Here is a 22,575-nt window from a genome sequence, read left to right as displayed (position 1 = left end):
TGCACAAAAATGGTATCATTAAAAACCTCAGCTTGAGACGTCAAAAATAAGCCATCACTGAGCCCCAGATCTCAAAAAAATAGAATGCTATGGGTAGTAGAAAATGGAGTCAAAAGTGCAACTCTTTTTTGGACAAACTTCTGAATTTTTTTCCCACTACTTTCATAGAAGTAAAACTATATAGATATATACTATATCTATATGGTTGATATTTACGAACTCGTACCGGCTTGAGGCATCATACCGACACATCAGTTTTACCATACAGTGAACACGGTGAATAACCCCCCCTCCAAAAAGAAATTGTGCAAATGCACTTTTTTCATTATATCTCCACATTTTGATTTTGTTTCCCGTTTTTCAGTACACTATATGGTAAAACTAATGGTTTCATTCAAAAGTACTACTTGTCTCACAAAAAATAAGCCCTCGTATGGCAAGATTGATGGAAAAATAAAGATACGGCTCTCGGAAGAAGGGGAGCAAAAAAACGAAAATGAAAAATAGTCGAGGGTGAAGGGGTTAAACACTGACGCACCCGACATCTTGCTAGACAAAGCTGCTTCAGGAAGCCGCCAGCTGTCATTTTCCTGAAGTGGATTTGCCATAATTTTTGCAGCAACTCCAAAACCAGTGGTTTTCTTCTATTATTCAAACTTTAACTAGCGAGTGGCTTTCTAAAGGAAATAGCATAAAACATGAGCAAGCCACTTCTTTTAATTACTTCACGGTTTCCAAACACTAAAGTGGGTTAAAGAAGTAGCAAAAGACTGAACATGTGCAGAGCAATGTCCTTTTTACACTGCTCTGCAATATGTTCATTTTTTGCAGCAGATCTTCAGACAGAATATGCCTAAATAAAAAAAGATGTGAGCATATACTCTACATTTAGTTTCACAGGACCACCTTTCAGTCTGATAACTGATCTCGATGTCTATATTGTCTGTGGGGGTCTCCTGACCAAAACTCAACAGTCATATACAGTGTTCAGCAAAAATCGGTACAACTTTACAAAATTTTCAGTTTTACGCAAATTAATTTGATGCAAAAATGAATACACCCTTTGGGAGGCGCCTGGATGAATTGCAAGGGTCAGCCACAATAGGGCCAGCTGTGGTCTTCCCTTGTAAGGGAAGAAGCTAATGGGGAGATAAAGGGTCAGTTTAGTCCTGCACAGGGACAGTGACCAGATACCTGTCACCGCCTTTTCTTCTTCTTTTGCTGGTATTTCTACTACAGATGCAGGAGACCCCTGCATTCGGCACCTGTGCTCCTCTGATGCCTCCTATGCTGCAGAAGCTGATCGCATCACTGGGAGGTTCAGAAGGAGAGGTTATTGAGATCCCTCCCTGAAGAGAGCGCATGGCATAACGAACAGCAAACTTCGATCTGACCTACTGGGGGACAAACCTAAGTCGCAGGATTATTCAGAACGTATAACTTTTTCAACTCCATTTAGTTCCGATTTTCCTGCAATCAAAAATGTGGTTTTGAAGTTCATCCCCCTCCTCCAGCAGAACAGAGATGTTGATACAATTCTCTCCCGCAGTATAAATGTAGTAGCCAAACGGGCTAGGAACATTGGTAATGTGATTTCACCCAGCTTATATACCCCTAGGAATATTAAACAATCTTGGCTTAGTACCACTGGCTCATATCGATGTGGGTCGAATAAATGTGGTCTTTGCAAATATATGTCTAACACCCAACAGTTTGAGGATCCTAAGGGAAAAATATTTAAAATAGCATCTTTCATAAATTGCTCCTCTACATACATCATATATAAAGCCACGTGTTGTTCTTGCGATAAGGACTACATAGGATGCACGTCTAGACCCCTTCGGATACGTTTATCTGAACATATCAGGATCGCATCTGTGACCTCCCTTACACCATCTGCAGAAAGCAGAAAAAAAACGCTCACTTTCGGGTTTCACCCGGCATTTTTTGATTCGCATGGAGGTAATTTTTCCACTCTGATAGTGACAGGCATAGAACACATCCCCAAATCTGCTAGGGAAGGTGATTGTTTTGCTGCCCTTTTACAAGCTGAAGCCAAATGGATCCTAAAATTGGATTCTAGACAACCAACAGGTTTAAATTTTCACTCAGATCTGAGGTACATAATTTAGTGGGCACCTGTATAGCACATTAGCCATACATATGCATATATTTATGCATATACATACTCCCCCCCCCCCCCCTTTTTTAACATCTAGGTACAGATACATTTCTCCCTATTCATACATTTTATATATTTATATATTTCACACACTCCCCCCATCCACTTATCACATACGCATATATATTTTTTTGAATAAATAATTTTTTCTTTATTTCCCTAAATATAATTCCCCCCCCCCTTTTTTTCCGTCCCCCCTTTTTTTCATAATGATTTTTTAATATACAAATTTTGGATATTTTTGCTTATATATAATTTTTCTAATATATATTTTCTATCATATATTGATTTTTGCCCACTCATTATGAACACGGGAATTCATTCTGGCTTTATTATTATGTATAATCTTTGTTTATTAGAAAACGTACGATAGAAAGAAACAAGAAAAAAGCATAGATTTGAAAATTACATACAAATTTTGGAACAATCAACCAATTTGTTAATATTGATGGAACTGAATCATGTAAAAAATCTAAATTTTTCTTGGAAGTACTAAAGAAGCAAAAGTCTAGTAAAGGGAAAGAAAGAAGAAAGAAATTAAGTGTGTGGCAAACTCTGAAAAATACAAATGTTGTCTATCCATCTCCCTCATCCCCTCCCCCCTATCAACGTTTGTTTGTCTCTACCCCAAGTACATGAGGCAGAGCATTATTTCGATGCAGAAATGAAAGGAGGTTTACAATATAACCTAATACATAAACTCATACATTAAGCATGAAAATTGGGAACCTATGTCCCCACCTGGTTAACACGGCGACTTAACGCGAAATTTCAGGATATTAGAAAGAGAAGAAGAGAACTGAGTAATACAGATAGAAGCAGCAAAGAGGGAGGGGAGAACTGGGGAAGGACGGGAAGGTCAGAGGGGAGGGGACATCAAGGTTCCTCAGGCGCGGCTTAGAACCAACGAGGCTCGGCTCATGGTCACCGTCTAGTCAGAGCCGAACAGCTCTCTGTACGTGTTTGTCTCTTTGAAAAGGATCCACGGTTGCCAAATCTTTAAGAATCTCTCGCTGTCCCCTGTCGCTTCAGCGGAAAGCTCCTCCATATAAAATATGGAGGCGAATTCCTGTTGCCATTCTTGCATGGATGGACACGTTGTCTTCCGCCAGTGTCTAGGTACCGCCAGGCGGGCTGCCGAGAGACAGAATCTAAGTAAGTCTCCTTTTTGTGTCTTAAATGAGCCGGGCAACATGGACAGCAAAGAGATCTGCGGAGAGGGCAACACTATCTCTCCCGAAATTTTTGTATATATCTGAAACATCTCCAACCAGAAGGGTTTAATCAGCGGGCAATCCCACCAAATGTGTAACATTGTCCCTGGGGCCCCACCACACCGCCAGCACAGCTCAGACGCAGATGGGAAGATCCTATGCAGCTTCACTGGGTATAGGTACCACCTTGATAGGATTTTGTAATTCTTTTCTTTCGCATAACCGGCTGTAGCCATCTTGTGAGTGAACACGTATGCCTTCTTTTTTTCTTCCTCGGAGAAGGTGGTGCCCAAATCTATCTCCCATTGTGAAATAAAATTTGCGTCCGTGTCCGCCTCCGGAGCCGCCTGGCTCAATAATTTGTAGATTACTGATATTAAATGAGATGGTGGGGATTTTTGTAGAAACAACCCTTCAAAATGGGGTCAGTGAAATATCAGGTATGTGCTTCCACTTTCTCAATCTATTGCATACAAATAAGTATAAATGTTTGTACTCTATCCATGATAACAAGCGTGGGGGGTCCATACCCTGCATGTCCCCAAAGGACATAATGTCATTTCCTTTTAGTGTGTGGTGAATCCTAATGTTGTCTTCCATTTCCCATCGTAGAAAGGAAGAACGGGAAAGTCCTGGCGCAAAGTCCGGGTTGGAAAAAAATCGGGATGAGTAAAAGTGGAGGACCAGTCAACGAGCTTTTTTGTCGAGTCCGATCCCATTCTTTTAGTGTGGCCCTTGCTAAGAAGGCCATAGTAGGCAACTTCACCCCCTCCCGCGACTCCAACCATGGTAAATACCTCAAGGGCACCTGCACTCCCTCCTGCTCTAATGCAACCCATTTCTTATGATCATCAGAAAAGTTCCAGTCGAACATGCGCATTAATAGGGCAGCCTGGTGATATCTACAGAGGTCTGGTAGTCCAACCCCGCCCCTGTCGATGGATAGGGTTAAGATTTGGTATTTTACTCTCACCCTCGAGTGTCCCCACACAAATTTAATTAAAGCCGATTTGAGAATGCGGAAAAAGCTAGCAGGTGGCGACAAAGGAACCACCTGAAAGACATAAAGGAACCGTGGGAGTACGTCCATCTTGAAAGAATTGATGCGTCCGAACCATGAAATGGGTTTTTTGTGGTATGATAGGAGGTCTTTAAGTGTACGTGTCAACAGCGTTTGATAGTTTAAAGAGTAGAGAAGAGTAAGGTCAGCCGGGATCTGTATACCCAAATACTTAATTGCTTTAGTTTGCCACCTGAATGGAAAGTTCTGTTTAGCTAGTGACACCTCGAAGGACCTCAGAGTAACACTTAGTGCTTCCGTTTTTGAGTAATTTACTTTAAAGTTGCTCAAATCTCCGAATCTCTCAAACTCCATCATCAGGGAGGGCAGGGTAATGTGAGGTTGAGAAACATAGATCAGGAAGTCGTCAGCATACAGGGAAGTCTTGTAAGTCCTATCATTCACCCGCAGACCATGTTCACTGGGATTCTTCCTTATGGCATTGGCCAGGTGATCCAACACCACCACGTACAACAGCGGAGAGAGAGGACACCCTTGTCTTGTGCCATTTTTTATTGCAATGGGCCGGGATAACACTCCATAGACCTTGATCCGGGCCGAAGGGCACGAATACAACGCCAATATTTTTTGTAGGAAACGAGGGCCCAAGCCAATCTTTTGTAATGCAACTCGTAGGAAATCGCAGTGTACACGATCAAATGCCTTCTCCGCGTCCACTGACAGAAGGCCCATAGGTGAAGAAGTGGAGATCGCGTTTGCCATGAGTAACAATGTCTTATTCACATTGTCACGGGCCTCCCTCCCCCGCACGAAGCCGACCTGATCTGGATTGATGATTGAAGGGAGAAGAGGAGCCAAGCTATTGGCCAGTGTTTTAGAAAATAATTTCACATCTACATTTAGTAAGGATATCGGCCTATAATTGGCAACTAATGATGGGTCCTTCCCGGGTTTCGGCAAGACTGTAATGTATGCCTCCAGAGACTGTGCTGCAAATGGGGCTACATCAGAGACAGCATTGAAAACCTTTGTGAGGAATGGGGTTATCAGTTCCCTGAATGTCTTGTAAAATACCGGGGAAAACCCATCTGGACCCGGACTCTTCCCCACAGGAGAACCTTTGATCACTAAACCTACCTCCTCCTCTGTAAACTGTTCTTCCAATTGGGAAGCCTCCTCCGCCCTCAACGGCGTTGATGCCGTGTCTATGATATACTCATTGATCCGCTCCCTCCGATCACTCTGCCCCATATCCGCCAGTCGGCCCCTAATGTTGTAGAGATCAGAATAAAAAGACCGCAACTCTTCCATAATCTCCGCCGGATTACTCGTATCGGAGCCGCTCCGCCGCTGTATTCTGGGTATGAACGATGTATTGTTGCGGGGATGAAGAAGGCGTGACAGGAGCCTGCCACATTTATCCGAATGTTGGTATAAAAAACGTTTGTCGTGAGCGCGATATCTGAGGTACTTCTCATTGAGAAGTGTCCTCTCTATTTTTAGTGAGGTCTGCCAAGACCCCGGCCGATCTGTTTCTTTTGTGTGTGGTTTCCAACCTGTGAATTGTGAGAAGTAGAGCCCTAATTTGCATAACCTTCATCTTCTTAATGCGTGCCCCATGTTTTATCAGGACCCCCCGAATTACGCACTTGAATGCTTCCCACTGGAAAGGTAATGAGGTGGAATCCCCGGCGTGTGTTGCCAGAAAGACCTCTATTGATTTCTTAATGTCGTCCACACACAGTGTGTCCTTCAATAGATTGTCATTCAGCTTCCATGTCCACTCCCGCGCCTGACCCCCCCCGGGGGCGAAACTGTTAGAAAAATAGGCGCGTGGTCAGACCAAACCACGCTTCCGATCTCAGCAACTGGACTCCATGTGAGTGCATGCTGGCTTATTAAAAAGAAGTCAATACGGCTATATGAGTCATGTGGGTTTGAGTAGAAAGTGTAATCCCTTCCCAGTGGATTTAAGACCCGCCAGGCATCCGTCAATTGTATGTTGTGCATCTCCTGTTTGAAGGACCGTAAATGGGAAAAGGGGATTGCGCTACGACCAGATGAGGTATCCACCGGTGAGTCTAAGGGCATATTAAAGTCTCCCCCCCAAAATAACCACCCCCTCTGAGAATTCTGTAAGAGTTCTAAGGAAGCATCGACCCGCTCTTAACTGACCCACATTGGGTGCGTACCATCCCGCCACCGTGAACACTGTTTGCAATTCACAATTTAATGATAACGTATCTGCCTTCTGGGTCAATCTTCATGTCTATTAGGGAATGACTCAAAGATTTATGCAGGGCCATGGATACCCCCCTGGATCTGGAATCTGCGTTAGTACCATGGTACCAAGTCGGGTAGTAGCGATTTTTCATGGTGGGGACACATCCACTTTTAAAATGAGTTTCTTGAAGGACAAGAATGTGCACCCTCTGCTTGTGCATTTCGTAAAGAATTTGGGCCCGTTTTTGGGGAGTGTTAAACCCCTTTACATTCAGAGATCCAAATTTTAGTTCCGCCATAGCTCTGCGCCTAGGGTCCAATCAATCCCCTGTAGTAGGGAAAGGTGTAGGGAGGAGGCTGGAAGGAAAGTGGGGGAGGGGAAAGGAAGGGCTAAACATGGAAGGCGACTCCCCCTGGCTCGTCATAAACCACCTGAAACAGCTTATATCAATAACAGCAGTTATTATAACATAATAACAATGCCCCTTAGTATCATTTGTACTGCCAGACCGAGCGCGAGCCCCACGGGACCCGATCCCCGGCGCGAGCCGCGTTGATCGCCCCCGAGAGGGCCCGCGCCCAGGCCTCCGCCCTCACTGAAGAGAGGGTCCCCCCTACCCAGCTCTGAATTATGATATGAAAACCACTGCCAACGTCGTTTCTGGCAAACATAAACATATATAACCCTGTAACCAGAATAATCAAACCTCAGCTCACTATGGCTGTAGAATGCAGACTTCCTTTACATCTTAATTACTCCACCTCAGCCACGGTCGTCAGGTGCATCTGGCTGATTTCCCCTCCTCGCCCGAGCCGCTGCAGGACGGGCACCTCCAGGACCCCCCGGAGGCACCCCCGGCCAATCTGTGATGGACACCTCTGGAATTTGTAAAGCCGCAGTAAATGCCGGAATGCCTCCGGGGTGACTCAGGACATGCATCCTCACCCGCCCTCCGGACCCTCAGGCGGAACGGAAACCCCCACGTGTAGGGGATATTCCTTTGGCAGTGAGTCCAGCAGTGGCCGCAGAGCCTTCCGTTTCTGTAGGGTCCATCTGGATAAGTCCGGCAGCAGCTGAATTCTCGCCCCTTGGTGTTGTAGGTTCTCTGCCGAATGAGCATGCATCATGATGGCATCCTTTAGTTGATATCTGTGTACTTTACAAATAACGTCCCTGGGACGATCCGGGTCCTGAGACCGAGGGCCCAGAGCCCTGTGTGAGCAGTCCAGTTCCAAGGGAGAGTCCTGCGGGACCCGCAGCAAACCATTGAAGATGTGGCGCAAGGTTCTATCCAGGTCAGCTGATTCAATCGACTCCGGAAGGCCGCGGATCCTGATGTTGTTGCGCCGATTGCAGTTTGCAATATCATCAATGAGGTCTGTTAGATACTGAAGATGTGCTGTGTGAGAGGCCAAACCAGAGTCCTGTTCGGATACTTTTATTGATAAGGATTGTGCTGCAGATTCAATGGATCCCACTCTTTCCCCCATCTGCTGAACTTAGTCTCTCAGGCCTGAAAGCTCTGATCTGTAGGAGCTTTCTAATCGGGATACATATGACTCCATATCAGCTTTGTTAGGTATATTTTTAATATGAGAGCTGAGGCCCTCCAGCACCCTCCACATTTGCTGCAAGGACTGGTTAGTTACATGAGCCCCCTCTCCACTGATGTTACTGATCCCTGCCTCCCGTGCAGCCTTATCGGACATATCAGCTGTGGCATAAAGAGCACTTTCTCCACAGAGCTCAGTCCCAGCAGCTCCCAGGGACACAGAGAGATTTTGCAGCCCCAGGCCTGTAACGGAGCTGCTGCCATGCAAAGCGGCCCCCTCCCCCTCCTCCAGCTGAGCCTCCGTGCCTGACAAGACAAGCAGACATCTGCTGGGAGTGAGGTGGGGGGAGGTTTCCCCCATCAGAGCCCCAGCACTACCCTCCGCTTCAAATACTGCGCACGTGGGGGCTGTCCGGGCACCCTCCATGGCCTCCCCGCTGCTCCCGCCGGTGCTCAGAGATGCGGCGCCATCTTGTTTTCGTACTGCAGCGTCTTCACCAGTCCACCCTGCACTGACCTGTGCTCCTTCCCTGTCACCGCGGGTCTCAGCCTCCAGCGTCCGGATAACACATGCTGCCTGTATTTCTTTAGCGGTCGCTGCTGCCGCGGTCCCCAGCGCGCGACCGCTTCTTGTCAGCCTTGCAACATCGGCCATTTTATGTCCAGTATCCGCCCGAGCTGGGTTCAACAAATAGCTCCTTATATCACAAGCAGGGGTGTCTGGAGGGTCAGATTTTGGCTGGGGGCTTCCTCTCCTCTTCTTGTTGCCCATTCGCCTCGTGGCAGTCCAGTAGATGAGACTCTAATGTGGTTTAATCCTAGGCCAGGGCAGGAGCCACTTCACTAGGCGTCTCTATCTCTCCATGCCCAGGCCACGCCCCCGGCTTTATTATTTATTATTATAATTGTTCATCTTCACATATTTTTTTTTATACTTATATTTCAACCTACATTTACATTCACACCCATATTCTTATACAGTGCCAACAAGTAGTATTCAAGCCCCTGCAGATTTAGCAGGTTTGATAAGATGCAAATAAGTTAGAGCCTGCAAACTTCAAACAAGAGCAGGATTTATTAACAGATGCATAAATCTTACAAACCAACAAGTTATGTTGCTCAGTTAAATTTTAATAAATTTTCAACATAAAAGTGTGGGTCAATTATTATTCAACCCCTAGGTTTAATATTTTGTGGAATAACCCTTGTTTGCAATTACAGCTAATAATCATCTTTTATAAGACCTGATCAGGCCGGCACAGGTCTCTGGAGTGATCTTGGCCCACTCCTCCATGCAGATCTTCTCCAAGTTATCTTGGTTCTTTGGGTGTCTCATGTGGACTTTAATCTTGATCTCCTTCCACAAGTTTTCAATTGCGTTAAGGTCAGGAGACTGACTAGGCCACTGCAACACCTTGATTTTTCCCTCTTGAACCAGGCCTTGGTTTTCTTGGCTGTGTGCTTTGGGTCGTTGTCTTGTTGGAAGATGAAATGACGACCCATCTTAAGATCCTTGATGGAGGAGCGGAGGTTCTTGGCCAAAATCTCCAGGTAGGCCGTGCTATCCATCTTCCCATGGATGCGGACCAGATGGCCAGGCCCCTTGGCTGAGAAACAGCCCCACAGCATGATGCTGCCACCACCATGCTTGACTGTAGGGATGGTATTCTTGGGGTCGTATGCAGTGCCATCCAGTCTCCAAACATCACGTGTGTGGTTGTCACCAAAGATCTCGATCTTTGTCTCATCAGACCAGAGAACCTTGAACCAGTCTGTCTCAGAGTCCTCCAAGTGATCATGAGCAAACTGTAGACGAGCCTTGACATGACGCTTTGAAAGTAAAGGTACATTACGGGCTCGTCTGGAACGGAGACCATTGCGGTGGAGTACGTTACTTATGGTATTGACTGAAACCAATGTCCCCACTGCCATGAGATCTTCCCGGAGCTCCTTCCTTGTTGTCCTTGGGTTAGCCTTGACTCTTCGGACAAGCCTGGCCTCGGCACGGGTGGAAACTTTCAAAGGCTGTCCAGGCTGTGGAAGGCTAAAAGTAGTTACATAAGCCTTCCACTTCCGGATGATGCTCCCAACAGTGGAGACAGGTAGGCCCAACTCCTTGGAAAGGGTTTTGTACCCCTTGCCAGCCTTGTGACCCTCCACGATCTTGTCTCTGATAGCCTTGGAATGCTCCTTTGTCTTTCCCATGTTGACCAAGTATGAGTGCTGTTCACAAGTTTAATTAGTCAGAAAAGGCTGGAAAAAGAGATAATTAATCCAAACATGTGAAGCTCATTGTTCTTTGTGCCTGAAATACTTCTTAATACTTTAGGGGAACCAAACAGAATTCTTGTGGTTTGAGGGGTTGAATAATAAATGACCCTCTGAATAAACTTTTCACAATTTAAAATTTAAAAAAAATAAAAAAAGAAATAACATTCTTTTTTGCTGCAGTGCTTTTCACACTTCCAGGCTGATCTACAGTCCAAATGTCACAATGCCAAGTTAATTCCGAATGTGTAAACCTGCTAAATCTGCAGGGGGTTGAATACTACTTGTAGGCACTGTATAATCCATGTGTATTAAATACATACATTATTGCTGGGGCTCAGTGGTATCTAATATCATGTTATTATGACAAAAAATAATTTTGGGATTCTTATTAATATTATGTTTGTATATGCATATGAATTTTTTCTGAAATTTTCTTTATGATTTTTTGTAACAAATACATTTTTTTCGTTTTATATACAGTTTCTTACATATTGGCATGGTTCATGTTACGAGATCTTACATGTGGGGATTTGTGATCTCTATAATAATAATTTTGGTATTCTTAATTTTTGCATTTTTTCCCCTTACCAATCTGGTCTTTGATTGTATCCTCGACACCTGTGTGAATCACACACCTCCCTCCCCTTTGTGTCTATGCTCCCTTTGTTTGAAACATTATATATTCTGTCCATGGCCATGCGCAGGTAACTTATGACTAAGAACACTCTTGTTTTTAGAATTTAGGTCCGAAAAGCGTAAAGTTTCACCTGCGCACCTTTTTGTACAGTGTGATTCCAGGCATGATTATTTTAAAGAGACATTAACCCCTTCACGACCATGGACGGATATATCCGTCATGGAGCGTGTCCCTTAAAGCCCCGCCCCCTGCCGCGGGAAGGCGGCGGCGGTCGGCACACATATCAGCTGTTTTCAACAGCTGACATGTGTGCCTGCTAGCCGCGGGTGGAATCGCTTCCACCCACGGCCATTAACCCCTTAAATCTCGCTGCCAAAGTCTGGCAGCAAGATCTATATGCGCGCGGCCATGTTTTTTACTTACCGCCGCCCCCACCGGAAGTCACGTGGTGATCACGTGACTTACGGTGGTTGCCATCGTAGCACAGGGTCATGTGATGACGCCTGCAGCTATGAAGTTTCACTTTCGTTTTCCCTCAGCCGCGAGCAGAGAGAAACAGTAAGTGACTGAATCTGCTGTTTACAGCTGTATAGCTGTGATCAGCAGATAGATAAGAGCGATCGGATTGCTGATCGCTATAGCCATATGGGGGACTAGTAAAATAAAAAAAAAAAGGAAAAAAAAAAGTTTTAAAAAATAAAAAAAAACCAAAAAACTTAAAAGTTCAAATCACCACCCTTTCCCCCATTGAAAATTAAAGGGTTAATAAATAAATAAATACACATATTTGGTATCGCCGCGTTAAAAAATTCCCGATCTATCAAAATATAAAATCAATTAATCTAATTGGTAAACGGCGTAGTGGCAAAAAAATTCCAAGCGCCAAAATTACGTTTTTTGGTCGCCGCAAGTTTTACGCAAAATGCAATAACAGGCGATCAAAACGTAGCATCTGCGCAAAAATGGTACAATTAAAAATGTTAGCTCGAGACGCAAAAAATAAGCCGTCACTGAGCCATAGATCCCGAAAAATGAGAACGCTACGTGTTTCGGAAAATGGCGCAAAACGTGCACCACTTTTATTGGACAAAATTGTGAATTTTTTTTAACCCCTTAGATACAAGTAAACCTATACATGTTTGGTGTCTACAAACTCGCACCGACCTGAGGCATCACATAGATACATTAGTTTTACCATCTAGTGAACACGGTGAATAAAACATCCCAAAAACTATTGTGCGATCACACTTTTTTTTGCAGTTTTTCCACACTTGGATTTTTTTTGCTGTTTTCCAGTACAATATATGGTAAAACCTATGGTTTCATTTAAAAGTACAACTCGTGCCGCAAAAAACAATCCCTCATATGGCAAGATTCACGGAATAATAAAAAAGTTACGGCTCTCGGAAGAAGGGGAGCAAAAAACAAAAACGCAAAAACGGAAAGTGCCCCGGGGCTGAAGGGGTTAATAAAGTTTTTTTGTTTTTTTTTTTTTTATCTTATTGTACTGGTGCTGAGCCTACTCCCTTTTCACCAAACCTTTTGCTCGTATTCCGGTATGGACTGACCGGCAGGCTTCGTTCACCTTGGAGGATTAACAGGATTCGGATGACAGGTGAGCTGGACAACCACTTTTTCCCTGTACCCTTTGGGAGGCGCCTGGATGAATTGCAAGGGTCAGCCACAATAGGGCCAGCTGTGGTCTTCCCTTGTAAGGGCGGAAGCTAATTGGGAGATAAAGGGTCAGTTTAGTCCTGCACAGGGACAGTGACCAGACACCTGTCACCGCCTTTTCGTCTTCTTTTGCTGGTATTTCTACTACAGATGCAGGAGAGACCTGATCTACCATATGAAACATGATGACCTTGGTGATATCATTTCATCTATATGGCTAATATGTATAGATGTGTTATCCTATATTTAACATGTATATATGTACAGATGTGATCTATATTTAACATGTACTGCATTTATGGAGATTTACTTTTCGTGAATCAGGAGTCCTAGGTGGTTATAACAACCCCCCCCCTTTTTCCCCCCCATATATTTTGTGGAACTAACATCTTGTTGATAATTGCATGATACTATGGAATACTATCTGAGGTATATATAGTGATGGTGATTGGCTTAAATTTTAGTCACACTTTCATGTACTATCTATAGAAACAATATAAATATATGCATATGTGGGGTATTAGGACTACTGGTTTTGTTAAAACCCTTTGATCGCATATGTGCTAAAATATAGTTGGATGCGATTCTTTTGAATGTTGTATTTGGAGAATATAAGAGGTAAACTTGATTTATTTTTGTGAATCAGGAGTCCTAGGTGATTATAACAAAACACCCCTTCCTTTTTTCCCCCATATATATTATTTTTGAACTATCATCTTGCTGATAATTATATGATCATTAACCTGGAATACTATCTGCGGTACATAGTGATGGTGATTGGCTTAAATTTTAGTCACACTGTCATGTATTATCCATAGTAACAACATAAATATATGTATATGTGGGGTATTTAATAGGACTACTGGTGATGTTAAACCCTGTTGATCGCATATGTGCTAAAATATGGTTGTATGCGATTCTTTTGAATGTTGTAAATGGGGAATATGGTTGGTAAATGTGACAGATATATATATATATATATATATATGGTAAATGTGTATTTGTTTTCTATCTGTTGCCTCTCCTGTCTGTTTTTGGTTATTGGGGTGAATATGTATATTAAGAAATTCCACTTATACCTTCGATGTGGTTGTAGCTCCAGTCAGATTGGGTGGCTGGACCAACATTGGTTTTATAATAGGTGGAAGGTTACTTCATGTTTAGTTTGTCTATCATGGAATGAAAAAGTTGGCAACAGTTTTCTGTTCTTCAGGAATGACCTTTATTCGAACCAAGATGAGAGTGATAACTTGACTGTTCAGAATTCCCAATAAATGTTTGACTGGGTTCTGATCTAGAAACATATTTAGCCACTAACTCACTTTTACACTGTTCTACAGAAATTTAACAGTGGCCATAGATGTGCGTTTTGGATCATTATCATCTTAGTAAAGTGCATGTCTTGCAAACTTATGGAGTGATGGTAGCAGCCTCTTTTCCAATACAGAGCAGTACATCTGTGAACTTATGATACCAGCAATGAAATGTAGTTCCCCGACACCAGCAGCACTCATGCAGCCCCATATAAGGACACTGCCCCCGCCATATTTCACTGTAGGCTCCATGGATGTTTCTTTATACTCCTCTCCATTACGATGCCTGACAATCTTAAAACTATCAGTGCTAAACATTTTATCTTGGCCTCATTACTCCAGAGTATAGCATCCCAGAAGTATTCATATTTTTCAATAAGGGCCTTGGCAAATTGTAGGTGGGTTTTTTGTGCATGGTCTTCAGGAGAGGCTACCTTCGTAGAAGACATCCATGCATTCCATTCCTCTGCAGTGGAAACTGTATTGTGAAAAGCTCACCCCAGCTTGGCTTTCAACTTCTTTAGCTAACTGCTGTGAACTTGCATGTCTATTTTCTTCGACCCTTCTCATCAGATCGTGCTCCTGTTTAAGTATTAACTTTCATGGTCAGCTTGGATGTCTCTGTGAGATGATTGTAGTTACAGCTTTTTTAAATGTTTGTATCACTTTTACCACAGTCTCCTGACTTACAAGTAAAGCTTTATTGATTTCTTGTAGCCTTTATCTTTCTTGTGTAAAGAAATTATTTTCTTGCTCCGGTCTTGTGACATTTCTCTTCAATATGGTGCCATTGCTGACAGCATGAAAAGGGAAGGGGTTTTCCTTACAATAAAATGGTTTGTCCACTACTAGGACAACACCTTCTGATTAGACATTTGCTCTATGTAAAATAAAAAAGCCTATACTGTCCTCCTACGCCGTTTCAGTGGTACCGCGGTCCCGGGACTCATGTGACATCACACAAATCCAGAGTCCAATCAGCGTCGGCTACCCTGTCCCCGCCTTCGTAACAATCAATAGGAAGTGAGTGGCAGCCGCCGTGCTCACTTTCTTTTAATTATCTCATTTGGTCCGGAGGCGAGGAGACAGAAGCAGGCACTGACTGGATGCATTGCTCGTGTAAAATAACATCACATGAGCCTTGGGAACACGAACTGCTCCACAGCTGGCAGCCACTGTCTGCTGGACGCCTATTTAATAAGTAATTAGACTTACCTGTTGTTGAATTCTTGTTAATTACAATTTTGTAGTCAAAACTTTAGATTTGCTCCTAACACTTTCAGTGAGGTGAACTCATTTTTGCAACATGATCTTAAATGAATTTGTTTTGAAAATTACTTTTTGGTATGCAAAATAAATCTTATTTACAATTAATGGCCCACACTTTTGTGAATATTTTGTACTATGGTATCCCATAGAAAATGTTGATTGTAAAAGAAACATAAAAGGTTTTTTCGACAAGCATGTTGTAGTGTACATGATGCCCACAGCCAGTCTAAAAATAGCAGTCTATAATTTGATCATGTATATAGGATGTAAGTAAAATAATTTTTGATGTCAAATATTGCGAACAAAATAAATCCCTGGACCTCGGAGATTAAGCAATATATGCTTCTATTTAGATAGCTTACCCATGAATTCCTCCTTTATCCATTTGCCCTTGCCCAGATGGATCTGGCATCCCGCGATCACCTTTTGTAAAGTAAGAGTAAGTCATAGTATTAACTAAAAACAATTTTGTAACAATCAATTGAAACATGATCTAAGACAGTCTTTATCATTACAAGTCCTAAAGTTCTACAATGTTAGTCATGTTTTAAAGGGGATGTCCGCTCTAAATCCACAAGTCTGCAGTGACTGCAGACTTGTGAAACCTCATATTGTGTACAGTGCGCTGTGAGGATTTGCCAGTGTCAGAGCCAGGAACGGTGGTCACGTGGCAGCGAATATGCTATATGCACACGCCCGTCCAGAATCCAAGTAGGTGGGCGAGGCCTTCCTCAGTCCACTTGCATTGAGAGACGCTGCACCCATCTAGTCTGAACGTGGCCTGAAGTATACATATTACATACTATTAGCTAAGTGACAGCCATTAACGTAAAGGTGTAACTAGGCTTTCTGGCACCCGGGGTAAGAATTCCGTTTGACCCCCTCCCCGCCATTAGTTGTCATGTGATAGCTCATTCATATATGATTTGCGCACTCAGTCACGTGCAGACAAGCTGCTTTCCTAACTTTGTCAATGTTAAATGAAAAACAGAAGTAGAAAGAGAAGCAAATTGTCACATGACTAAATATGAAAATTGCATGAGTGGGGAAACCACATGCTGACTGCTGGAACCAGAATGCAGAGCTGCATCCTAAGGCTGCGTGCCCACAATCCGTGCTTGCAGTATTTTGGATGTAGCGTGTTTTCGCTGCATCCAAAAATGCTGCAGTGTACAGTACAAGCATAGTGGACGGGATTTCTAGAAATCCCATGCCCACTGTGCTTGTTCTTTCCACAGCAAACACTGACCTGCAGTGCGGCTTTCCAAGCCACAGCATGTCAATTGTTTGCTGCGGATTCGCATGCGTCCTCGGTAGGGAAGAACACAAGCAAGAGTCCGCAGCACACTGAACCCTGATCGTGGGTACAAGCAGCTGCAGTCTCCTGTGTTCTCCTGCGGAGGAGACTCGCGGCCCCGCAGGTCAGGACCTGCTGAGTCCAGGGCACAGTCATGATCATGGGCACATACCCTTACAGGGAGTATATTACACGCTGTTATGACTGGGCTACATTGCTTAATTTTATAGTTAAAGGGGTTGTCCAGGTTTATGATGAAAGTCTGCAGTCACTCTAAGTGACTGCAGGCTTCTGAATTCTCAAAATGCATGTTCTGCACCCTTAGGATTCTCCCATGCCAGTGGCGAGAGTGGATGATCATGTGAGCTCAAGTATGTCGGGTACTGCAAATCCGCCTCATTAATTTGGATAGGAGCGGATGTAAAGTACCTAGCCACAGCCACGATCAGAAGACGGAGCAGATGTGGAATTGAGCACTCTGGCCGTCTACAGCTGCCACCGGCACAAAAAACAGCCGATTGGCGAGGGTGCCAGGTGCCGGACCCCGGCCGATTAGACACACTGGCTGTATACCACACACAGCTCTGACACACTGGCCGTTGGTGATGTGTCGGTCACGAACGATCCGACACAAAGATCCGGCTCTCTGCTGTGACTGACAGGAGCAGTTAGCCCAGTGAGAGCCACTAAATTCTCTAACCGGCTCTCACTGGGCGTAAAAGTCCGGTGTTCAGTGGACGAAACAAAGCCCACCTGAACTAAACTGAACTGAAAGAGCCGTCTCTTTCAGATTGTTCATGGATCCCTATGTGAACACATATTTAATATTATATTAACGCTGTCGAAACCCCTCCCACGCGCATCTAAACCCTACCCACTTACAAATTAAATTGAGTGGGCGGGGTTTAGTTCAGGTGGGCGTCGTTTCGTCCACTGAACACCGGACTTTTACACCCAGTGAGAGCCGTTTAGAGAATTCCTGTCAGTCACAGCAGGGAGTCGGATCTTTGTGTCTGATCGTTTGCGACCAACACATCACTAACGGCCAGTGTGTCAGAGCTGTATGTGGTATTCAGCCAGTGTCAGAGCTGTGTGCGGTATACAGCCAGTGTGTCAGAGCTGTGTGCGGCATACAGCCAGTGTGTCAGAGCTGTGTGCGGTATACAGCAAGTATGTCAGAGCTGTGTGCGGTATACAGCCAGTGTGTCAGAGCTGTGTGCGGTATACAGCCAGTGTGTCAGAGCTGTGTGCGGTATACAGCCAGTGTGTCAGAGCTGTGTGCGGTATACAGCCAGTGTGTCAGAGCTGTGTGCGGTATACAGCCAGTGTGTCAGAGCTGTGTGCGGTATACAGCCAGTATGTCGGAGCTGTGTGCGGTATACAGCCAGTGTGTCAGAGCTGTGTGCGGTATACAGCCAGTGTGTCAGAGCTGTGTGCGGTATACAGCCAGTGTGTCAGAGCTGTGTGCGGTATACAGCCAGTGTGTCAGAGCTGTGTGCGGTATACAGCCAGTGTGTCGGAGCTGTGTGCGGTATACAGCCAGTGTGTCGGAGCTGTGTGCGGAATACAGCCAGTGTGTCAAAGCTGTGTGCGGTATACAGCCAGTGTGTCGGAGCTGTTTGCGGTATATAGCCAGTGTGTCAGAGCTGTGTGCGGTATACAGCCAGTGTGTCAGAGCTGTGTGCGGTATACAGTCAGTGTGTCAGAGCTGTGTGCGGTATACAGCCAGTGTGTCGGAGCTGTGTGCGTTATACAGCCAGTATGTCAGAGCTGTGTGCGGTATACAGCCAGTGTGTCAGAGCTGTGTGCGGTATACAGCCAGTGTGTCAGAGCTGTGTGCGGTATACAGCCAGTGTGTCAGAGCTGTGTGCGGTATACAGCCAGTGTGTCAGAGCTGTGTGCGGTATACAGCCAGTGTGTCGGAGCTGTGTGCGGTATACAGCCAGTGTGTCAGAGCTGTGTGCGGTATACAGCCAGTGTGTCGGAGCTGTGTGCGGTATACAGCCAGTGTGTCGGAGCTGTGTGCGGAATACAGCCAGTGTGTCAAAGCTGTGTGCGGTATACAGCCAGTGTGTCGGAGCTGTTTGCGGTATATAGCCAGTGTGTCAGAGCTGTGTGCGGTATACAGCCAGTGTGTCAGAGCTGTGTGCGGTATACAGTCAGTGTGTCAGAGCTGTGTGCGGTATACAGCCAGTGTGTCGGAGCTGTGTGCGTTATACAGCCAGTATGTCAGAGCTGTGTGCGGTATACAGCCAGTGTGTCAGAGCTGTGTGCGGTATACAGCCAGTGTGTCAGAGCTGTGTGCGGTATACAGCCAGTGTGTCAGAGCTGTGTGCGGTATACAGCCAGTGTGTCAGAGCTGTGTGCGGTATACAGCCAGTGTGTCGGAGCTGTGTGCGTTATACAGCCAGTATGTCGGAGCTGTGTGCGGTATACAGCCAGTGTGTCAGAGCTGTGTGCGGTATACAGCCAGTGTGTCAGAGCTGTGTGCGGCATACAGCCAGTGTGTCAGAGCTGTGTGCGGTATACAGCAAGTATGTCAGAGCTGTGTGCGGTATACAGCCAGTGTGTCAGAGCTGTGTGCGGTATACAGCCAGTGTGTCAGAGCTGTGTGCGGTATACAGCCAGTGTGTCGGAGCTGTGTGCGTTATACAGCCAGTATGTCAGAGCTGTGTGCGGTATACAGCCAGTGTGTCAGAGCTGTGTGCGGTATACAGCCAGTGTGTCAGAGCTGTGTGCGGTATACAGCCAGTGTGTCAGAGCTGTGTGCGGTATACAGCCAGTGTGTCAGAGCTGTGTGCGGTATACAGCCAGTGTGTCGGAGCTGTGTGCGTTATACAGCCAGTATGTCGGAGCTGTGTGCGGTATACAGCCAGTGTGTCAGAGCTGTGTGCGGTATACAGCCAGTGTGTCAGAGCTGTGTGCGGCATACAGCCAGTGTGTCAGAGCTGTGTGCGGTATACAGCAAGTATGTCAGAGCTGTGTGCGGTATACAGCCAGTGTGTCAGAGCTGTGTGCGGTATACAGCCAGTGTGTCAGAGCTGTGTGCGGTATACAGCCAGTGTGTCGGAGCTGTTTGCGGTATATAGCCAGTGTGTCAGAGCTGTGTGCGGTATACAGCCAGTGTGTCAGAGCTGTGTGCGGTATACAGCCAGTGTGTCAGAGCTGTGTGCGGTATACAGCCAGTGTGTCGGAGCTGTGTGCGTTATACAGCCAGTATGTCGGAGCTGTGTGCGGTATACAGCCAGTGTGTCAGAGCTGTGTGCGGTATACAGCCAGTAGTATGTCAGAGCTGTGTGCGGTATACAGCCAGTGTGTCAGAGCTGTGTGCGGTATACAGCCAGTGTGTCGGAGCTGTGTGCGTTATACAGCCAGTATGTCGGAGCTGTGTGCGGTATACAGCCAGTGTGTCAGAGCTGTGTGCGGTATACAGCCAGTGTGTCAGAGCTGTGTGCGGTATACAGCCAGTGTGTCAGGCCTGTGTGCGGTATACAGCCAGTGTGTCAGGTGTGCACACAGCTCTGACACACTGGCTGTATACAGCACACAGCCCCGACACACTGCCTGTAAACTGTACATTGTACTCACACACTGGGTGTATACTGCATGCAGCCTTGACACACTGGTCATATTGTATACCACACACGACACACACTAGCAATATACAGAACACATGCATTGGACATACTGTTGTTATAATCCGGAACCATGGAAGACCACCATAAATCATTGGTAAAAGGTGACGAGCATTGGCAACTAATCTGGCCGCCATCCCCTTACTAACCATCAACACTAGAAGTAGCCGAGGGGAGAACTAACATCCTGTGCACCGCGAACCCAGCCGGAGAACTAGCTATCCTAAAGGAAGGAAAGATGAATAACTCTCTGCCTCAGAAAATAGATAAAGAATAGCAAGCCCCCACATTCAAAGACTGTGGTGATATAGGAAAACACAATACACATATAGATGATAGGATTAGCAAAAGGTGAGGCCCTACTGACTAAATAGGACAGGATAGGAAAGGGACTGATGGTGGCCAAAGAAAAACCCTACAAAAATCAAAAAACCTGATAGTACAAAAAGCCCTCAAATCGCTAGATCTGAACTCCGTCCTATACCAGGCGCTCTTGTCATACCAATGAACAGAAAGCAGGAACCATTACAATTCAAGAAGCAACAAACACATGGACTTATAGGAGCAATACTCCAAACATAGCTGCTGGGAGCTTCCCAGCTAAGCAACTGAGAGAGAAGATCCCTGCATGCAAATAAACTGACAATAGCCACAGTAAATGACAAACTCAACTCAGATAAGAGCAAAAAGAACCAAACAACAAATAAAGAGCCAAGCACTTATCTGGGGTAGATGTGGTCTGGAGCAGGATGAAGCAGGCTGGTGAACAAAGAACAGCTGACATCCAGCATAGCCTGCCAGCAGCAAACCAGAGTGTAAATAGGCAGAGTGTTAGCAATGGAAACGCCCATTGCTCAACACACCTGGTCTCTGTCCAAACCATTCCTGGCCACAAGAGGGAGCCTCACAGCAGCAAAAGCATAACTGACATTCACAACATACTGTACACATCACATACACGCCGTATGCAGCACTGACAACACCCCGTATGCAGCACTGACAACACCCCGTATGCAGCACTGACACACCCCGTATGCAGCACTGACACACCCCGTATGCAGCACTGACACACCCCGTATGCAGCACTGACACACCCCGTATGCAGCACTGACACACCCCGTATGCAGCACTGACACACCCCGTATACCGCACTGACACACCCCATATACCGCACTGACACACCCCATATACCGCACTGACACACCCCATATACCGCACTGACACACCCCATATACCGCACTGACACACCCCATATACCGCACTGACACACCCCATATACCGCACTGACACACCCCATATACCGCACTGACACACCCCATATACCGCACTGACACACCCCATATACCGCACTGACACATCCCATATACCGCACTGACACACCCCATATACCGCACTGACACACCCCATATACCGCACTGACACACCCCATATACCGCACTGACACACCTCATATACAGCACTCACACCTCATATACAGCACTCACACCTCATATACAGCACTCACACCTCATATACAGCTCTCAGACACTGGACATATACAGCATACATACACTGAACATTGAAGTCACTAATATATTAGATATATGGTTGTATATATAAAGGCTGCTTTACACGCTGCAATTAGTCGTGCGATCGCATTTGCGATCGCACCCGCCCCCGTCGTTTGTGCGGCACGGGCAATTTCTTGCCGTGTCGCACAAAGTCGTAACCCCCGTCACATGTACTTACCTTTCAAACGACCTCGCTGTGGGCAGCGAACATCCACTTCCTGAAGGGGGAGGGACATTTGGCGTCACAGCGTCGTCACACTGCGTCCGGCCAATAGAAGCGGAGGGGCGGATGAGCAGGAAGTAAACATTCCGCCCACCTCCTTCCTTCCGCATTGCCGGCGGGACGCTGGTAAGCGGTGTTCATCGTTCCCGGGGTGTCACACGGAGTGATGTTTGCTGCCTCGGGAACAATGAACAACCGGACGTTTGATTTTTAGAAAATGAGTGACATGTCAATGATGAACGATAAGGTGAGTATTTCTGCTCGTTCACCGTCACACATAGCTGTCACACGCTACGATATCACTAACGATGCCGGATGTGCGTCACTTACGACGTGACCCCACCGACATCTCGTTAGATATATCGTAGTGTGTAAAGCCCGCTTTAGATATACACACACTTAGCTCAGATATAAGTACCTGCTGCTTAGTTGCCCCTGTAAGATCAGGTGCAGCACAAGTTCCTGATTGACGCTCCCTCCTCATACAAGATGGATGCAGCAGCTGGGCACTGA

The 22,575-nt window shown here is 45.6% G+C and overlaps 1 protein-coding gene across 1 annotated transcript in view; it reads right to left on the bottom strand.

The window, feature by feature from the left end:
• LOC142303971 (scaffold attachment factor B2-like) overlaps positions 1-22,575 on the bottom strand; it is an 812,977-nt gene that overhangs the window by 29,231 nt on the left and 761,171 nt on the right. Inside the window, exon 18 of the mRNA XM_075345939.1 lies at positions 15,720-15,780. Coding sequence (XP_075202054.1) covers positions 15,720-15,780 — 61 coding nt within the window. The remainder of the gene's footprint in view (positions 1-15,719; positions 15,781-22,575) is intronic.

This window comes from Anomaloglossus baeobatrachus, chromosome 1, assembly GCF_048569485.1.
Source record: "Anomaloglossus baeobatrachus isolate aAnoBae1 chromosome 1, aAnoBae1.hap1, whole genome shotgun sequence".
NCBI classification, from domain to species: domain Eukaryota; kingdom Metazoa; phylum Chordata; class Amphibia; order Anura; family Aromobatidae; genus Anomaloglossus; species Anomaloglossus baeobatrachus.
Note: the sequence above shows the minus strand (reverse complement) of the source record. Positions and strands in the feature narration are given on the sequence as shown.